The sequence below is a fragment of the Microtus oregoni genome, unplaced genomic scaffold (genome assembly GCF_018167655.1).
Source record: "Microtus oregoni isolate MIOR12 unplaced genomic scaffold, Mior012 000025F_ref0000491, whole genome shotgun sequence".
Lineage (NCBI taxonomy): Eukaryota > Metazoa > Chordata > Mammalia > Rodentia > Cricetidae > Microtus > Microtus oregoni.
This window is the reverse complement of record NW_024543084.1, coordinates 8,999,000-9,014,404: the sequence shown is the minus strand read 5'-3', so window position 1 is coordinate 9,014,404 and position 15,405 is coordinate 8,999,000. Positions and strand designations below refer to the sequence as shown.

At 54.7% G+C, this 15,405-nt stretch overlaps 1 protein-coding gene and 1 long non-coding RNA gene across 2 annotated transcripts; both read left to right on the top strand.

The window, feature by feature from the left end:
* Positions 1 to 3,280: 3,280 nt before the first annotated feature.
* On the top strand, positions 3,281 to 5,963 carry LOC121462576. The gene is made up of 3 exons (XR_005976341.1): positions 3,281 to 3,544; positions 4,278 to 4,344; positions 5,833 to 5,963. It is a non-coding gene; the product is annotated as an uncharacterized LOC121462576 (long non-coding RNA).
* Positions 5,964 to 11,048: 5,085 nt separating this feature from the next.
* On the top strand, positions 11,049 to 14,522 carry Ptgds (prostaglandin D2 synthase). Its single transcript, XM_041674915.1, has 7 exons — positions 11,049 to 11,257; positions 12,006 to 12,145; positions 12,253 to 12,329; positions 13,010 to 13,126; positions 13,314 to 13,415; positions 13,890 to 13,950; positions 14,402 to 14,522. Exons 1-6 carry the CDS (start codon positions 11,138 to 11,140, stop codon positions 13,907 to 13,909), a joined length of 576 nt encoding a protein of 191 aa, XP_041530849.1. The 5' UTR covers positions 11,049 to 11,137; the 3' UTR covers positions 13,910 to 13,950; positions 14,402 to 14,522.
* The last annotated feature ends 883 nt before the right edge of the window (positions 14,523 to 15,405 follow it).

The following is a 15,405-nucleotide window of genomic DNA, read 5'->3' as shown; positions in this document are numbered from 1 at the left end:
TTGCACGCCTTGTCTTTCTGCTTTCTTCCCCAATGGTGGTCATTAAGGCATTCCCTCTGGCCAATATTGAAACAATTTAAGCAACACAATGAATAAGGACGGGCAAAGTTACAGCCCAAAGAACAAATACTGACCTTGAGTCCACCCTGATATAGATAAGTTAGCATGTGGAAAAAGCAACACTGTGAAGATGCTGGCATCCAGTAAGGCTGTGCCAACCTCATTTGAAACGCAGGCTGCCCGCACCGAAGGCCTTCCAGAGGACAATGAGAAACGAGAGTGACCTTACATGGGAGGACCCAGCGTGCGTTCCTTGACTAGGTGCGACACTGCTGTAATTGTTCTGAGAAGCCACTTCACCTGTTGCTGAAAGAATTCTCACCAGGAATCGGAGTAGGGGGAGACTAAGAAGCAGCTGCCCCCTAAGGTCCCATCATTCCTGGTTCCCTCACCCCACCCCACCCCCGGGAAACCAATGAGTTTATTGGGCTTTCTGGCGGAGCCGGAGTGAGGGTTACTGACAGGAGTGTGAATCCAAAGAAGCCAAACTGGAAAGTCTGCACCCAGCATAAGAAATAGTTTCTCCTAGCTGCTCAGATGTGTTTCCCTTCCCCCAGTCTTGCCCTGCTCAGAGACCTGGGAACCATGGACAGTGAGGGAAGAATTGTATACAGCTGGTTAGGAGGAGTGGCTTGACACTTAAGTAAGGGTCTGATGACCCTCTCCATCCCCTCTTCACTGATGAAAAGCCAACTATCAACAAGGCCAGCTTTGACAATCTTCTGTGAGCCGAAGAGCTGCCAGTAGGCCCGGAGGACAGTCCTGGACAACAAGCTCGAAGGCCTACCTACTAAAGCACCACCCAGCCACGAGGAAAGCATCAACAATCCCCAGTAGAGGGACTTCTGCAAAACCCCTTACCAGCACTGCCCAGTACCATCGAGGTGAGAAAGAAGAAATAATTGGAAGAGTTGCCCCAGCTCAGAGGAGCCCAAGGATCAAGAAGCCAAACATACTGCGGGGCCTGGATCAGACATTTAAACGGGCTAGGAAATTTTGCTTTTGGTTTTTGTTTTGGATGGACTCCAGGGCCACATGCCAGCCAAGCACTCCACCAAGTGAGGTAGAATTTTGATGAAGACACGAACTTTACGTGACTCAGCATCTTGATAGTCGGCGTTGCTTGGCGCATCCTCCCTAATTGAGCCAGCGCTGCCCTGGCACTGCGCGCTATTTAACAGGCGCGAACCTAAAACTGTTTAAAATCAGAATATGTCTACGCGTTTGTATCCAGTGTCTGCATTGTGTGCGCAGACACACACGCGGTCCAAGGGCAGCCTCAGGAGCTATCCACCCGTGGTTGTGTCTGTGGGTTTGTCGTTGTTGTTTCTGTCCTGGAACTTGATAAGAAGGCTGAAGTACCCGTCTCCACCTTCCTGGCACTAGAACCGGAAGCAAATACCACTATTCCCAAGCCGGAACCTTTACTGCCTCAACTATCTTCCCAGCCCTGATATATTTATTCTTAAGTGTGTGTGTGTGTGTGTGTGTGTGTGTGTGTGTGTGTGTGTATACACTGTGTAGCCTACGCTGGCCTTGGGCTTAAGATCCTCCTGCCTCAGCCTTCTGAGGGCTGGGATTACAAGTCTGTATCAGGACTCCCAACTTGATCATTCCCCTTTAAAGACCGTCTCCAGCCAGCACATGGGTTATTGGGTGTCCATTTTCGCTTCACCAAGTCTCAGGGCTTCCTGGTCTCTGAGCATCCCACAGCAGAGTCTTCTCGCTTCGTATTCCTTTTCGTTTGACTGGCTACAGAACTTTGTATAGTTCATGTTGTCGATCTGCGTTGGGCCTTGTTTTGCCCTTTCATGATGTGCCCAGGGTTGAGTTGCCAAGGTTCCTCTCGATGCCTGTGACAGCAGGGAGGCAGACACCTCCCTGAAGCCAACTTCCAGGGCCCATTCTGGCCTTGAAACAAGGGACACCTGAGGGACCTTTTTTCCAGGTTACCCTGTGCGTGGCCACCTCTTTCCCTGGGTTTCCAGTGTAGCTTCCTGGATTACATATGGAGGTCTATGCTGAACCTGAGCCACATAAGAAAGAGATTTGTGGAATATATTGGAAGGAAGGAGAGCCAGCCCTCTCATGCCCCATCCAGCTACGTTGCTTGCTGGGTACCAGACCCCTACCGGGGGGGACAGAGCAGAAGCCTCCAGCTCGAGCCTGTGACCCAGGCTTCCTGAAACGATCCCAAGTCCCTTGAGAAAAGGTTCTGGGAAGTGAGGGGACTGGGGCATCCAGAGGCAAGGAAGAGGCCTGTACTCCAGAAAGTCAATCATGGTAGAGACAGGAAAAGGAACAGAAGTGGCCTAGGTCCTGATGAGGAGAGCAGCACCTAGGTCCCCCAGTGTGTGTCCTGTCTCTACTGTGAGCATCACTAGAAAGGACTTTGGGCCTCCAGGATCTGTGCCACCAAATTTGCATGGTCCCTAGGAAGCATCTAAGCTGGTCAGCAAGGCCTCCCGTGGTACTGCCATCTCCAGGGTGATGTTGGATTTCTAGCAACCACCTTTCTCCCAGAAAATGGTGAAGTAGTCAAGAGGAGGCTACTGTGGTCCTCAGGTGCCACCACAGCCGGAGGCTGGTGGTATCAGGGCCAGCGGAGGGCTCCACCCAAGGATGAGGTCAGGAGTGGGCGAAAAGCTGCAGAGGAGGCAGCAGCCCCGTGAATGGCCATGGCCCAGAGCGGCCCTGTGGCCTGAGTAGGTGGCCCTGGGCCAGCTCTGGCACAGCACACTCTGTCCCTCTTTGCCTAGCCCAAAGAACAGCTCAATCTGCTCCCAGGCAGGGGGTGGGAGTCGATTCAGAGCTTGTGCCCAACAGAGCAAGACAAGTGTGGGTGGATTCTGGGGCGGCCACTTATGCCGGGCACACAGTGGATCCCGACAGGTATCTGCTGTCATCTTGCCTGGATTTGAGCTCTGCACTAGTTGTCATGTGCGGCGTGGGGCACTGAGAGCGTAGGAAGTGGGCAATGGGGCAGGAAGTGCTGGGGAGGTGTTTGTGGGCTAGAGCGCTGCCTTGGAGCGAGGAGGCTCGAACCCTGAGGAAGCCAAAGGGGCATATTCTTTCCCCTCTTGGATGTAGAGATGAGCTCGCTGCTTTGAGACAGGACCAGTGCGCGCTCAGTGATAGCCTAAACCCAACCCCTCCTGAACCGGCCAGGCCACTGCTACCCAGATCTCCACTGCCTAGGATCAGCCTCCACATGGAGATCCTGTGGATAGGTCTCATCTTGCTGGGGATGATGCAGACCCAGGCCCAAGGCCCAGGAAGGCATGGGGTGCTCCCTCAAGTCCCAGGCCCCCTCTTGCTTTTCCACAAGATCTGTCTCCTGCCCAGCCTGGGGAAGGACAGGGTGACTGGGAACCCAGGCCGGGCAGGCCCAGTTCGCATGGGCAGGAGCGAGGAACGGGGAGCTGAGCCCAATGCCAACCCTACACAGACTCCACATTCTCCCGTGGCCCTTGGGACCCTCCAGGTGGGGACAGCTCTCTTTGTGCATGTGGGGTGGCCGAGGCTTTGAGAGTCAAGCGGTCTCTGCTAGATCCAGCATCGCCGGTGCAGACATAGCTTGGGACCACATCTGATGGGAGAGGGCTGGCCCTGTCTGTCACTAGTCCCACAGTTCCAGGGAGAGTGGTCTACCTCTGCTTGGTGGGTCACCTTCAGGAGGGAAGATGGGGCCCCATTCCAGATATGGGTGACAACCTCTGAGCTCAGGGACAGACACTTTGTCCTTAGTCTCACCTGAGTGAGACTAAGATCCCTGCCACGTGAGGGAAGTGTTGTAGCTGGTGGTGACATCATAGACAGGCGAGTGGGGAAGACCCCCACAGTGATGGGGACTGGTCTGCCTTCAGTGAACTCCAAATACATGCACCTGCTTTGTCCTGTGACCTGTGGTTTAGAGACAGAGTCAGCAGGGGACCGAGGAGGTCTAGGGGACAGTGAAGGCTTGAATCCAGGAAGGTGCCCTAGCCTAAGATAGGGCAGAGGGCAGGATCAGATGGCACAGTGACTTCAACTGAGGTACCAATGGGAGCTCTGGGAAGTCCAGGCTGCCATGAGGGATGACCTGTCTTGGAAAGTGTACAGAGCAGGACCCTTCTAGAAAAACCTCAAAGCCCCCTCCTTCCAAACACATCCTACACCCCCCTCAAAGTCCAGCTCCACCAAAGGACCCCTCCTCTCTCTTTTTCCATTCTCCCCAGGATCCCACCCTATGAACCACTGTCTCTGAAGGTCAGCCAGGCCAGGGCCTTGTCAGAATCTGGGTCGGTGAGTACTTCCTATGCAGAGCCCCAGGCAAGGCCCCAGGCAAAGCCCCAAGCAACCCTGAGTCAACCAACTGTTCTGGTGTCATACCGAGAGGGACTGTCAGCACCCGTTCCCTGCCACCAGCAGAGTCCCCACCCCAAAATTAGGGTCAGAAAATTATAAGGTGGACCTGGTAGAGGGCCCCAAGAGTGTTGCCATGGTCCTCCATGTAAGGACCACGGGCCCAGGGGGAGATTCCAGGCCATGCTGCTGGTTAAGGACCTGGGTAGAAGATGGTTCAGCAGAGGAGTCCTACTAGGTGAGGCATCATCCCCTTAGTGGGAAGAAGGGTCCTTCTCAAGGCCCCTAGGGAGTTGATTGGAAACAGAGGGTCCCCCCCAATGCTCGTCTTTCATCCTGACACAGGGAGGAGGAAGGAGCTGGATTCTGATCGGGGAGGGGGGGCATTAAGCCTGCAGGGACAGTGGGAATCCTCCAGGACCATGCCAGCTTTGTAGTAACAAGAGCGGCGGGGCTGCGTCCCCAGCACCCCGGCTGCCTGGCTAGCTTATGCCCGAAATAACAACACACAAACTGTATTCATTTAATCACTGCTTGGCCCATTTCTATCTAGCCTCTTCTAGGCTAAGCCTGAAACCAAGCCTAGAATAATGGGATGGGCACTGGGTACACTGGGAGGTGACCTTGAGAGTAGAGGATCCTGGGGGCGAGGGTGGGGGAGGTCCACAGTGCTGTTGGAGAAAATGCTTGTCTCATTATGAAGCCAGAGAAAGCTCAGGGATGGATGGTCCAGGCCTTCACAGGTACAACACCTGGCAGGTGGAGCCTAAGGGGAGTCTTGGGGGATGTGCGAGGGGGGTATACTAGACAAACCCGCCTCCAAGCCTGACACTGGCAACTACTCAGTAGGCTACACGGTGTGTGTTGGAGAATTGAGAAGGAGACATGGAATTGGCTCCAGAAGGGACATTATAGTAAACGTGAAGTCAAAGTCTTGGCTTCACAGCTGTGCCAGAATCAGGGTGCATGAAAATATGGGGGGCCCATGCCAGATGCTGTTGCCTGAAATATGCCTCCTGTGAAATTTCCGGGTTCCCTGGTCTAGGTTGCCCTTCTTCCTCCATCTGAAGGTACTAAACCAAGCCCAGGCTGAGTAGGAAAGGGGATTTGGAGGTCAGAGGTCATGCAAATGAGTCCTTAAGACCCCGGGCTCCCTAACCAACATTGTTCCCATAGAGGAATATGACCCAGGGTCCTGAGGAAACCGTGAGCATGGCTGGTAGAGATGTAGAGGCCATGGAAGAGGGGGAGGCAGGTGTTGAGACCCCACCCTTTGCCCTCTTGCCCTTCCTGTGCCTCCAGCTTCTCTCCCTGAACCCTACTAGCTCCTCTTAGACCCGCCTTTCTGGGATCTGTCGCTGCCCAGGTCCCACTGGCTCCAGTTTCTCTCCCATTTCCCTGCTTCTCTTTCTTCCCTCTCTCCCTTAGGCCAGAAGACCACCGCCAGGACTGGCTGGCCATGGCAGACTCAGCCCTCACCGCATCCCAGCCGCGTCCCAGCTGGACTTGTGCATCTCCTCACAGGCATTCTCTCTCATCTGCTCCCAGCACAAATAAACACCTGTCACAAAGGAATGGGCCGGCTGTCCATGATTGCTGACAGGAGAAATGTGAGCCAGGCTGGCTGGGCTCTCAGCGCTACTACCTCTGTGTACCACGGTGTGGAAAAGCTGGAGTCTCTGATTTGGGGGCTGTGATGTCCCTGTTTGGTCTTCTTCATTGACCTGTCTCCCCTTTTTGGTCTCAGAGGGACAGACAGGCTTGTACTTACACAGCACCTGACTCCAGCCTGGGGAGCAAGGACATGGTGTGATCCTAGGGTCCTCCTGGGGTGCTGAAGCCCAGATTCCAGATGGGGCTGTGAACCAAGCACAATGCCTCAGAGATGTAATCAAACGCTCATTTCTAGGTACCACTATGGCCTTGTTCAGAGGCTGTGGACCAGTTTCCTGGGTCATCTTAGATCCCAGAGTGAAAGGCAGGACCCTGCCTCAGGGCTCCACTTCGGTTAAGATCCAGGTACTCCTTTAGTTCTAGTACTCTGGAGGTAGATATCTGTGACTTCAAGGCCAGTCTGATCTACAGAGAAAGTTTCAGATCAGCTGAGGATATACAGTGAGATCCTGTCTCAAAGGGAAAAAAAAAAAAATCCAGGTCCTACGGCTGTTGTGAACCCACAGATGGGAGCCAGGAGATGCAGGAGGCCCTGCCAGCCAGCCTGGCCCAGGAGACCCAGCCTGGCTCTAACAGCATTCTCCACTCTGCCTGGCCCTACAGGGACACAGCAAGCTCCTCCACGAACACCACTGACGATACTGTAGCCTTCCTAGACTTGCCTTGTTTAGCCCATCCTCCCTCTGATCTTCAATCTCTGACTGACGTCTGCCGGCTGCTTCTGGAAGCCAGAGCAGGCCTTGGCGGTCTGTAGCACCATCCTCTCCATTACCCCAACACTGATAGTTAGAGTGTATGGGCAAGTAGCTGCTGAGACCAGGCCAGGCCCTCTGGCGGCTCAACTGCTCCCTGGGCAGCCCCTTGCAAGAGTAGAGCCGGTAGAGGTGACCGCAACAGATTCTTTGGCGGCCAGCAGCTGCCTGCCCAGATCCAATTTTCTGAGCAGCAGTTGGCCTATGCATCCTGGGGACCTTTTGGGACCTGGCTGACATGCACAAGAGACTCAAATCCAGATGCTGATCTTATCCCAACCCTCCTGCCTGCTTCTCTTTGATCCTGCTTCCCCACCCTACGGAGCTGGGAAAGTGTAGCAACCCTAGAAGTGTGGGCAGGGAGATGCAGCCATGTCCAAAATCAACAGAGGAGAACCCAACAGCTACAGAAACCAGCCAGGAGAAGAGCAGGTGGTGGCCTTGGATGGAAATTCAGAGACAGCCCGGCAAGCTGCCTGCACAGCTCCGTTAATGGGCACGGCCCTTTACATGGAGTCCCTGAGCTGGACTGTAACCTCCACACGGGCTCTAGTTTGTCACATCACAAGGTACTACACCAAGGTTAACAGAGCCCAAAATATTCTACTCAGCAGCTTCTCGGAGGCCTAGGGCAATGGCTTTCTTTATTACAGTCCTTTGAGGGGCCTTTCTGGGAAGGCCTGAGAAGGTGGGGTCTAGAGTTCCCTCTCCCCATGCTTCCAACACAGAGCGGCTATGCTCAGGCAGCAGGTGGGAGTCATGTGGCTCTGGTGAGTCCCACGCTAAAGCTGGGGACTCAGGGAGTCCCTCCACCACGCTGTCACTCAGCCAAGTCACTCAGCCAGCTCAGGTCCGACCAGGCCTTGAGGATAAGCTATCTCTGGGGAAGTCAGGAAGCTGGCCTCCCACCCAGGGTTCTGACTGCCTGCAGAGAGGCTGGGGCTCTCCCTCCGGCCTTTCCCCTCCCCCGGGCTCAGAGCTAGGCCTCACCCCCTGACCCCCAGGCCAGCAGGCCCATCTACACTTCATGTTTTGATTCAGGGGCTCACTGGTGACTCGGGGTGGCCTGGAGAAGGGGGTGGCTAGAGACCAGGTGGGGAAGGGGCTTCCAGGCCAGTCCACTTGAATCCCTCCATAGCTCAGAGTCCTCCTGCAGCCCAGTTTCTATGACACTAGGTAAGGATGAGAGGAAAGTCTGGGTCAGAGCCAGGCTGTGGAGAGGCAGCGGGTCCAAGGCCCCACCTCAACCCAACAGAGGCTCTTACTTACGGCAAACAAGTTCCCATGATCTGGTAGGCCCACATTTAACAAACTTCCCAAGATCTCCTGCGAGGTAAGAATACCTCCACTCCTTTTGCACAGATGGGGAAACTGAGGCACACTGACCTGGGAGACCGTGTCTTTGTCAGACCCAGGAAGGCCTCTGTGTCCTGTTCATTCATCTACTCCTGGCTCTGAGCCATCCAAGGAGACAGCATGTTCAGAAGGAGGGGATGCTGGGTGATCCTAAGCTCTACACTCAGTTGCCCTCAGTTCATGGGAAGTAGGATTCCCTCAATCTGATAAGAACTTAGAAGAAGGGGGCTGGAGAGCTGGCTCAGTGGTTAAGAGCACTGGCTGCTTTTCCAGAGGACTCAGGTTCAATTCCCAGCAGCTTACAGCCATCTGTAACTCCAGTTCCAGGGAATCTGATACCTTCACACCAACGCACATAGAATAAAGTTAAATAAATTATTCTTAAAATAGAACTTAGAAGAAAAGACCTCAGTGACAGGGCTGGCACCTAGTAGCATGTTGAGGCTAAAGCTGGGGGACTCGGGGACTCCTCCACGGTGCTGGCTGAGTTCTGGAACGCTGGGCATTCGTGTGCTAGGACACTAATGAAAATGAACACTATGGTCCTCAAAATTGGATGGTGAGAGCAGGGAGGACGGACCCCCAGTACATTCAAAACCCCACTAAGGTTCGTGGAAGGCTTCCTGGAGGTATGGTCAGGCTTTTCCTGAGAAGGTAGTACAGGGGGCAGGCGGTGATGTGGGCACACCCTGGGAGATGAGACCAGGAATTCACAGGTAGGAGACAGGGCCTGAAGAGGACTTGAAAGGGCCATAGGTATCCCACTCCTTGTGACTCTGGACAGACTGGGACAAGGCACTTCAGGGACTTCTTGTCCCCTTCAGAGGCGGCCCGGAAACATACCTGGTGCGACCCGGGCACAGAGCCTGGTACTGTCCCTCCTCACACACTTCCAATCCTGTTCCCCTGGGATCAGCACTGTGCCCCGGTTTCCAGAGGATCAGTCCAGCCGAGCAGTGCTGTGGATGGCTGCAGAGCAAGGGGGTCCTGGGCTGGCCCAGGAAGAGGTCTTCCCGGAAGCGGCACACAGGAGTGCTTGGTCAAAGAGAGGCCTTTACTGGCTTGGAAGTGGGGCACCTCCTACCTCACCAGGCAGGGCTGACTTTGTAGGTAGAACCGTCCCTGTGTCAACCGGAGAGCCATGGTGTCCTTCCAAGAGGCCTGTGTTATAGTTACTTTGTTATCACTAAAACCACAGTGTCTGGGCAGGAACAAGGTTTATTTTGAAGCATGGCACCAGGAATGACAGAGAGAAGAAACAGCAGGAGCAGGGACCTTCAAAGGCCCTTCTCTTGTGACCCACTTCCACCAGCTCAATCACACCTCCTGAGGGCCTACAGATCCCCAAATAGCGCCTGCCACCAGCGGAGGAATAAACCTAAAAAACATGAGCCTGATAGGGGCATTTCAGATTCAAACTATAAGAAGGTCCTACCCTTGGAAATACTTCAAGATTACTCTCCTTTGGGGGGCCTTCGTTCCATCTGCAGGACTGCCCCCCACCACCACGTACACCCAGGCATTCTACCCGAGTTCTTCATGTCCCCATCCTCAGCCCCTCTGGAGAGAACTCCCAGATCTGCTGTTGGGCCAGGCTAGGGCCTAGGGACTGTATGGTGCGGATCCTCTCTCCTTAGGCCCAGGGCAGGGACAGACCTAAGTGGGTGATATATGGTCTATCCTGGGCAAGCGCTGATGGGAGGCTGAGTGGAAAGGTGGACTCTTGGGCTCTCTGGGTGGTTCTGGGATCCACCCCACTTCTTCACCTGGGCTCTGTTGGGTCACTTCCTGGACCCTCAATGTTAGTGGGAGAGCAAGAGTCCCTCCTAGCAGAGGCCACTCGGGTAATTTTGTTTGGTTTAGTTGTTGTTTGTTTTTTTGGTTTTTTTAAGTCAGGGTTTCTCTGTGTAGCTTTGGAGCCTGTCCTGGAACTCGTTATGTAGACCAGGCTGGCCTTGAATTTACAGAGATCTGCCTGCCTCTGCCTCCGGAGTGCTGGGATTAAAGACATGGACCACCACCACCCAGCTGCCCACTCAGATGTGAATGCTAAATAATCCTGTACCTCAGAACCAAAAACTCCTGGGCCACAGGGAAGGGGATGAGGGCAGTACATGCCAGCCTTCTCTTCCACGGCCATTGGCTTCCCATCCAGAGATAAGGCCATGGAAGCCAGGAAGAAGCTAGACTGCAACCACCCTGTTCTCTCAGCAGCTTGAAGCCCACCACTCTACCCGGTCCCAACTGTTCCCTCGCCCTAAAGGAAAGGATCATCAGGAGAACCCCAACAGGCTGGCCATGGTGGAGGCTGTCCTCATGGCTGCTTCTTAAATTTGCTGCAGGGTAGATTGAGTTTCTTTACTTGGTGAGGGTTTCTCATGGCCACCTGGGCTCCTGGCCTTTCAGGACCAAAAGTTCAAGGCACAAACGGTGCTTTGTGTTCCCTGCTGAGGTCATGGGACTTGGAGGAGATGACAGGTAGGGCTTGTGAGGGGCAGGTCCCAGCCCCAGGTGGGAAGTGACTAGGTTCCCAGCAGCAGGGCAGCACCAAGGTAACCTCCAGGGCCATCCGCTGCTGAGGTATGTGGGCCTTGACAGGAGTGGGGCCAGGTCTGGGCCAGTTCTGTCTCTGGGACTAGGGTGGGGAGTAGGGGCATGCAGAGAGTCCTCTCCCGGTCGTGACCTGCCCTTTCTCCACTGAGGTGCGGGGCTCAGCTGGAACCTCTTACATAACCAGCCCTGTTGCTGATGAGGCTGCAGCCGGGGCAGCCTCCCTCCCTCACGCCAGCATCACGAGCCTCCAGTGGGCTGGCCTTGGGCCTTGGGTGGAGGCCAAGCCTGGCTCATAAATAGGGGTCTCCACAGTGCCCTCTGCTCCTTCTGCCCACGGTCTTCCTTGCTCTGCCCACGTTGCTGGCCTCGGGCCCAGACACCTGCTCCACTCCAGGCAAATGGCTGTTCTTCACATGCTGTGGATGGGGCTGGTCCTGCTGGGGCTCTTGGGATTCCCACAGACTCGAGCTGAGGGTGAGAGCCATGGCTCGGTGCAGCCCAACTTTCAAGAAGACAAGGTGAGGTTCCCCTACCCCACCCCAAGACAGCAGAACCCTCAGGTCAATGAACACTTTCCGTGACAGGCTTTGTCCCACAAAAGAATGTGATTGTTCCTCCATGCTCTCAGACGCGCTGAGGCCTGAGCCAGCTGAGGGAGAGGGGGGGCTGGCCGGTTACCTAGGCCTGAAAAGAAACCCTCCTAAGCCACATCATCCCATCCAATCTCTCCTCCGAGGACATTGGCACACGTGAGCCACATGGTGTTCGTGGTTTCCAAACACAATCCCCCTATAAGCCCAAGACACCTGGGACATGCCCAAGCACAGGTCAACACATCCGAGTCCCAGAACGACTGCGCACTGGCTAGCACTGACTGTCCAGTGAGCCCCTGGACATGCTGGGCACTGCTAGCTATGTATGCTCATGCACTGGCGCTGGCTGGGACCCTGCTGGCACTCTGCCTGGTTAGTCCATCTGACTCCTCCAGGAATATGGCCTGCTCCGATACCCACTCCACCCCCTAGGGGCTGGGATGAGGACATCAACCTCCTGGGGAAGAGGGGAGGGTCTTTGCTACCCACCTCCTCAATGGGACAATGGACCAGGCCTGTTAGAGAGGGAGCGGTGTGGATGAGCATAGTCCAGGGTAGGTATGCTACCAGGACCAGTGTAGGGGGCGAGTCGGAGGAGGAAGAACCAGAAGCCCACAGGGTCTGTTCATGAAGGGCACGGAGCGTTGCCAACCTAGGCATCCACTGGTTGCAGTTCCTGGGGCGCTGGTACAGTGCAGGGATGGCCTCCAATTCAAGCTGGTTCCGGGAGAAGAAACCGGTACTGTTTATGTGCAAGACGGTGGTAGCTCCCTCCACAGACGGCGGCCTCAACCTCACCTCTACCTTCCTCAGGTGAGAGAATGGGGTGTGGCAAGTTTCTGGGACCCCAAAGCCCCCACATCATTGTCTAGGGACATCCTGGGGCTTGTTTCCTTCCTTCAATGGTGATCTGCCCACAGGAAGAACCAGTGTGAAACCAAGATCATGGTGCTGCAGGCTTCAGCAGTTCCTGGGCAATACAACTACAACAGCCCCCGTGAGTGAGCCGCTTCCTGATCTTGGTCAATTCTGAGGTCCTTGCTGGCAGGTTGGACAACCCCCTATCTGAAAACTGTGGAGATAATGGTCACTCCACCAGGGTCAGTCATCCAAGGACAGACCTGGTTGTGAATCTGCCTTAGGCACACAGGGCGGGCGTAGGTGTTGGGGACACACAGACCTCTCTCTGGGGACCATGTCCTCCCTGAAGCCTACCCATGGTTCTCCCAGGCCCCTTTCCTGCCCAAATGGAATTTTCCAGTTCTCTGCTGCCCAAGTGGCAGCAAATCCTACCCACGCTTCAACAGTCCCTACCCATGGACCTCTCTCCAGCCCTCACCTGAGCTATGGCTCCCAGCAAGAACCCTATTTCCTTCTCCTTCTGGCTGTATTGAAACCCAGATTTTCTGAGCCTAAGTGTTTTCTGCCTTGTCCCCAAGGCTTGTAGTTTGGGGACAGTGTTCCTGGACTGTGCAGGCACGAAGCCAGAAACTGGCAGGTGGCCACCTAGGGAGGGACAAGGGAGGCAGTCAAAGAGACCGTGGGAGGACATGTCCTAGGAGCCACAGGCCTGAGACCCTTCCTACAGTGAAGCCTTCAGAGGTCACCCCTTCCATAGAGGAGGACAGAATTGTGGGAGACAAGTATCCCAACCGGAGTCTTCTCTTGGGTTCCCAGACTGGGGCAGCATCCACTCCGTCTCCGTGGTGGAAACCAACTATGATGAGTACGCGCTGCTGTTCAGCAGGGGCACCAAGGGCCCAGGCCAGGACTTCCGCATGGCCACCCTCTACAGTAGGTATCATACCCCACCAGGCCCCCACACAGGGGAGACCCCTTAGAGGCTTGGCATGAGGCCGGAGGAAGACCAAGACCTGATCCTTGGGGGAGCATACCAAACAGGTGGTCCCCATGACACAGCTGAGGGGGCAGAATGGAGGCTTTTCTGTCTCCTGAGGCTGGCCCCTTCTTTATCTACCAGGCCGAACCCAGACTGTAAAGGACAAGGTGAAGGAGAAATTCACCGCCTTTAGCAAGGCCCTGGGCCTCACAGAGGAGGACATTGTTTTCCTACCCCCACCGGGTGAGTGAGGCCAAGATGCGGGGGAGGGAATTATAGTTGGATTAGTGCTTTGATTGCCACAGGGTGAGGGGAGACAGCGCAGAGCGTGGCCTTACCCTACCACCTACTAGCCCAGGGGACTGTAAGGAAATAAACGGGTGTCAGTCTGTCCCAACATCATCACCTCTGTCTGCAGCCCCCTTTACTGGGAACCCCTTTCCTGGTGGGTACCTAGTACCTCTGTCTGCCAGTCCCCCAGATAGAGGTTTAGGGGTGTCACTGGAAAGAGCCGATGGCTAGAGACCATCCCTTGTGTTTTGAAGAACAGACTGTAGAGCCGGGATGGGATAGAGTCTGAAGTTTGGGGCCTCAGCAAAAACGAACTCTCCATAACCTTGGGGGAGGCTTCTTCGAGTCAGGGGAGAAACACAAAGCCCTGGTGACGATGGGTCTAAGCCTGACCCTGACTGCTTCCCTGGGCTTCTTTCTTGGCAGATAAATGCATTCAAGAGTAAAAACGGGTGAGAGAAGCCAGTCACTGCGCAGGCTCCACTCGGTAAGTGCTGTTCTTGTTCATTTACCGTCACAACACATAACCACAGAGCGGTGGGGACGCAGCTCTCCAAGCAGAACAAGGTCCAGGTGAGACAGAAGAAATGACAGTTCCAATACCAATGGCTAGGGTAGGGTTGATGGCCAAGGGCTCATGGGGAAAGGGTAAGGGTGTGGGAGCCTAGTTCCAAACAGAATGAGGAGGAGCTTCCTCTCTGAAGCTCATCCTACAGAAGGGGCCTCTAAGGAACCGGAATGGGCAAGATCAGGAAAGGGAATGGCCAGGGTTGAAAATACCAAGTCAGAGGGTTCTTCACTTGTGTCAAAACTGAGGTTTTGGGACCATAGACTCTGGAGGAATCCTCCAGAAGGAGGCCCTTGCCAGAAGTACAGTTTGGGCCCCATGAGGACAAGGACATGCCTGTGTCCCTGATGGATTCTGTTCTTCTGTCCAGGTGATCTGGCCCTCAGGACTCCTTTGCTCTGTCACCCTTAAGATCCCAGCCCTGGCTCCCCAAAGTGCCTTTACACCCTCCAGCCTTGTCTTGACTGAGGAATAAAGTCCAAAGCAAATCAGATCTTGTCTCTCGTCTATGTGTCCTCCAGGTCCCTGGGCTGCTCCTGGCCCCTCTTATAAATATCTTAATGTGATAACCAGCGGGGTGTCTGTTCCTGTTGCAGCTCTGATTAGGGATATTCTGGACTCAGCCCCTGCCCTGCTCAACCTCACCACCTCACCACATACCCCAACCCTTCTGGCCACAGCCCCTTTGAGCTGCCAGCCACAGGCAGGCCTGGGCTGGGGGAGGTCAGTCACTTAATAGCTAATCCCTTAGACATGTGTCCACACCTGCCCTGACAGTAGCCTTTCAAACAGGAAAAGCCTCCAGGGAGCCTCAGATCCCATGAACTCTCAAGGTGTAAGCTTAGATCCTTTGGATTGGGCAATAAAGCTGGAGGGACAAAAGGGAGCCATTTGTTTGCTAGGGACTAGATGAGCATCCGGGCTTCCCATGGATAGAGCTGGCTGAGGAGAGGCTGCCTGACCCTCTGCCTACTCTGACTCCCTGGGGTAGGGAGTGTAGAGTCAGGAGCAAGTCAATCAGTGGCCTATCCCAGTGTCCTAGGACAGGACAGCCACCTCAGGGCATCTTGGGGACACAAAAGCCACTCAGAGGAAGCCACCCTAGCTCTTCTGCCCCGAGGATCCTCCACAGTGCTGTAGGCTCTGCTGGTTAGCTTGTTCGTTGACCTCCTTGGAGTGTCCCTAGGCTGGGCTAGGTCACCTGTGGAGGTTAAAATTAATAAAAAGGAATTGTGGAGACCGAAAAATGCAGGCCTGTTTCCACCTTGTCTGACAATCTAAGAGTTTGGAGATTTGACAAGCATAGTTGCACGTCCTAGCTCAAGAGGTGATTGTTTGGTTCTTTTGAAGTTAAGATCCTAATAGGTGGTCAGG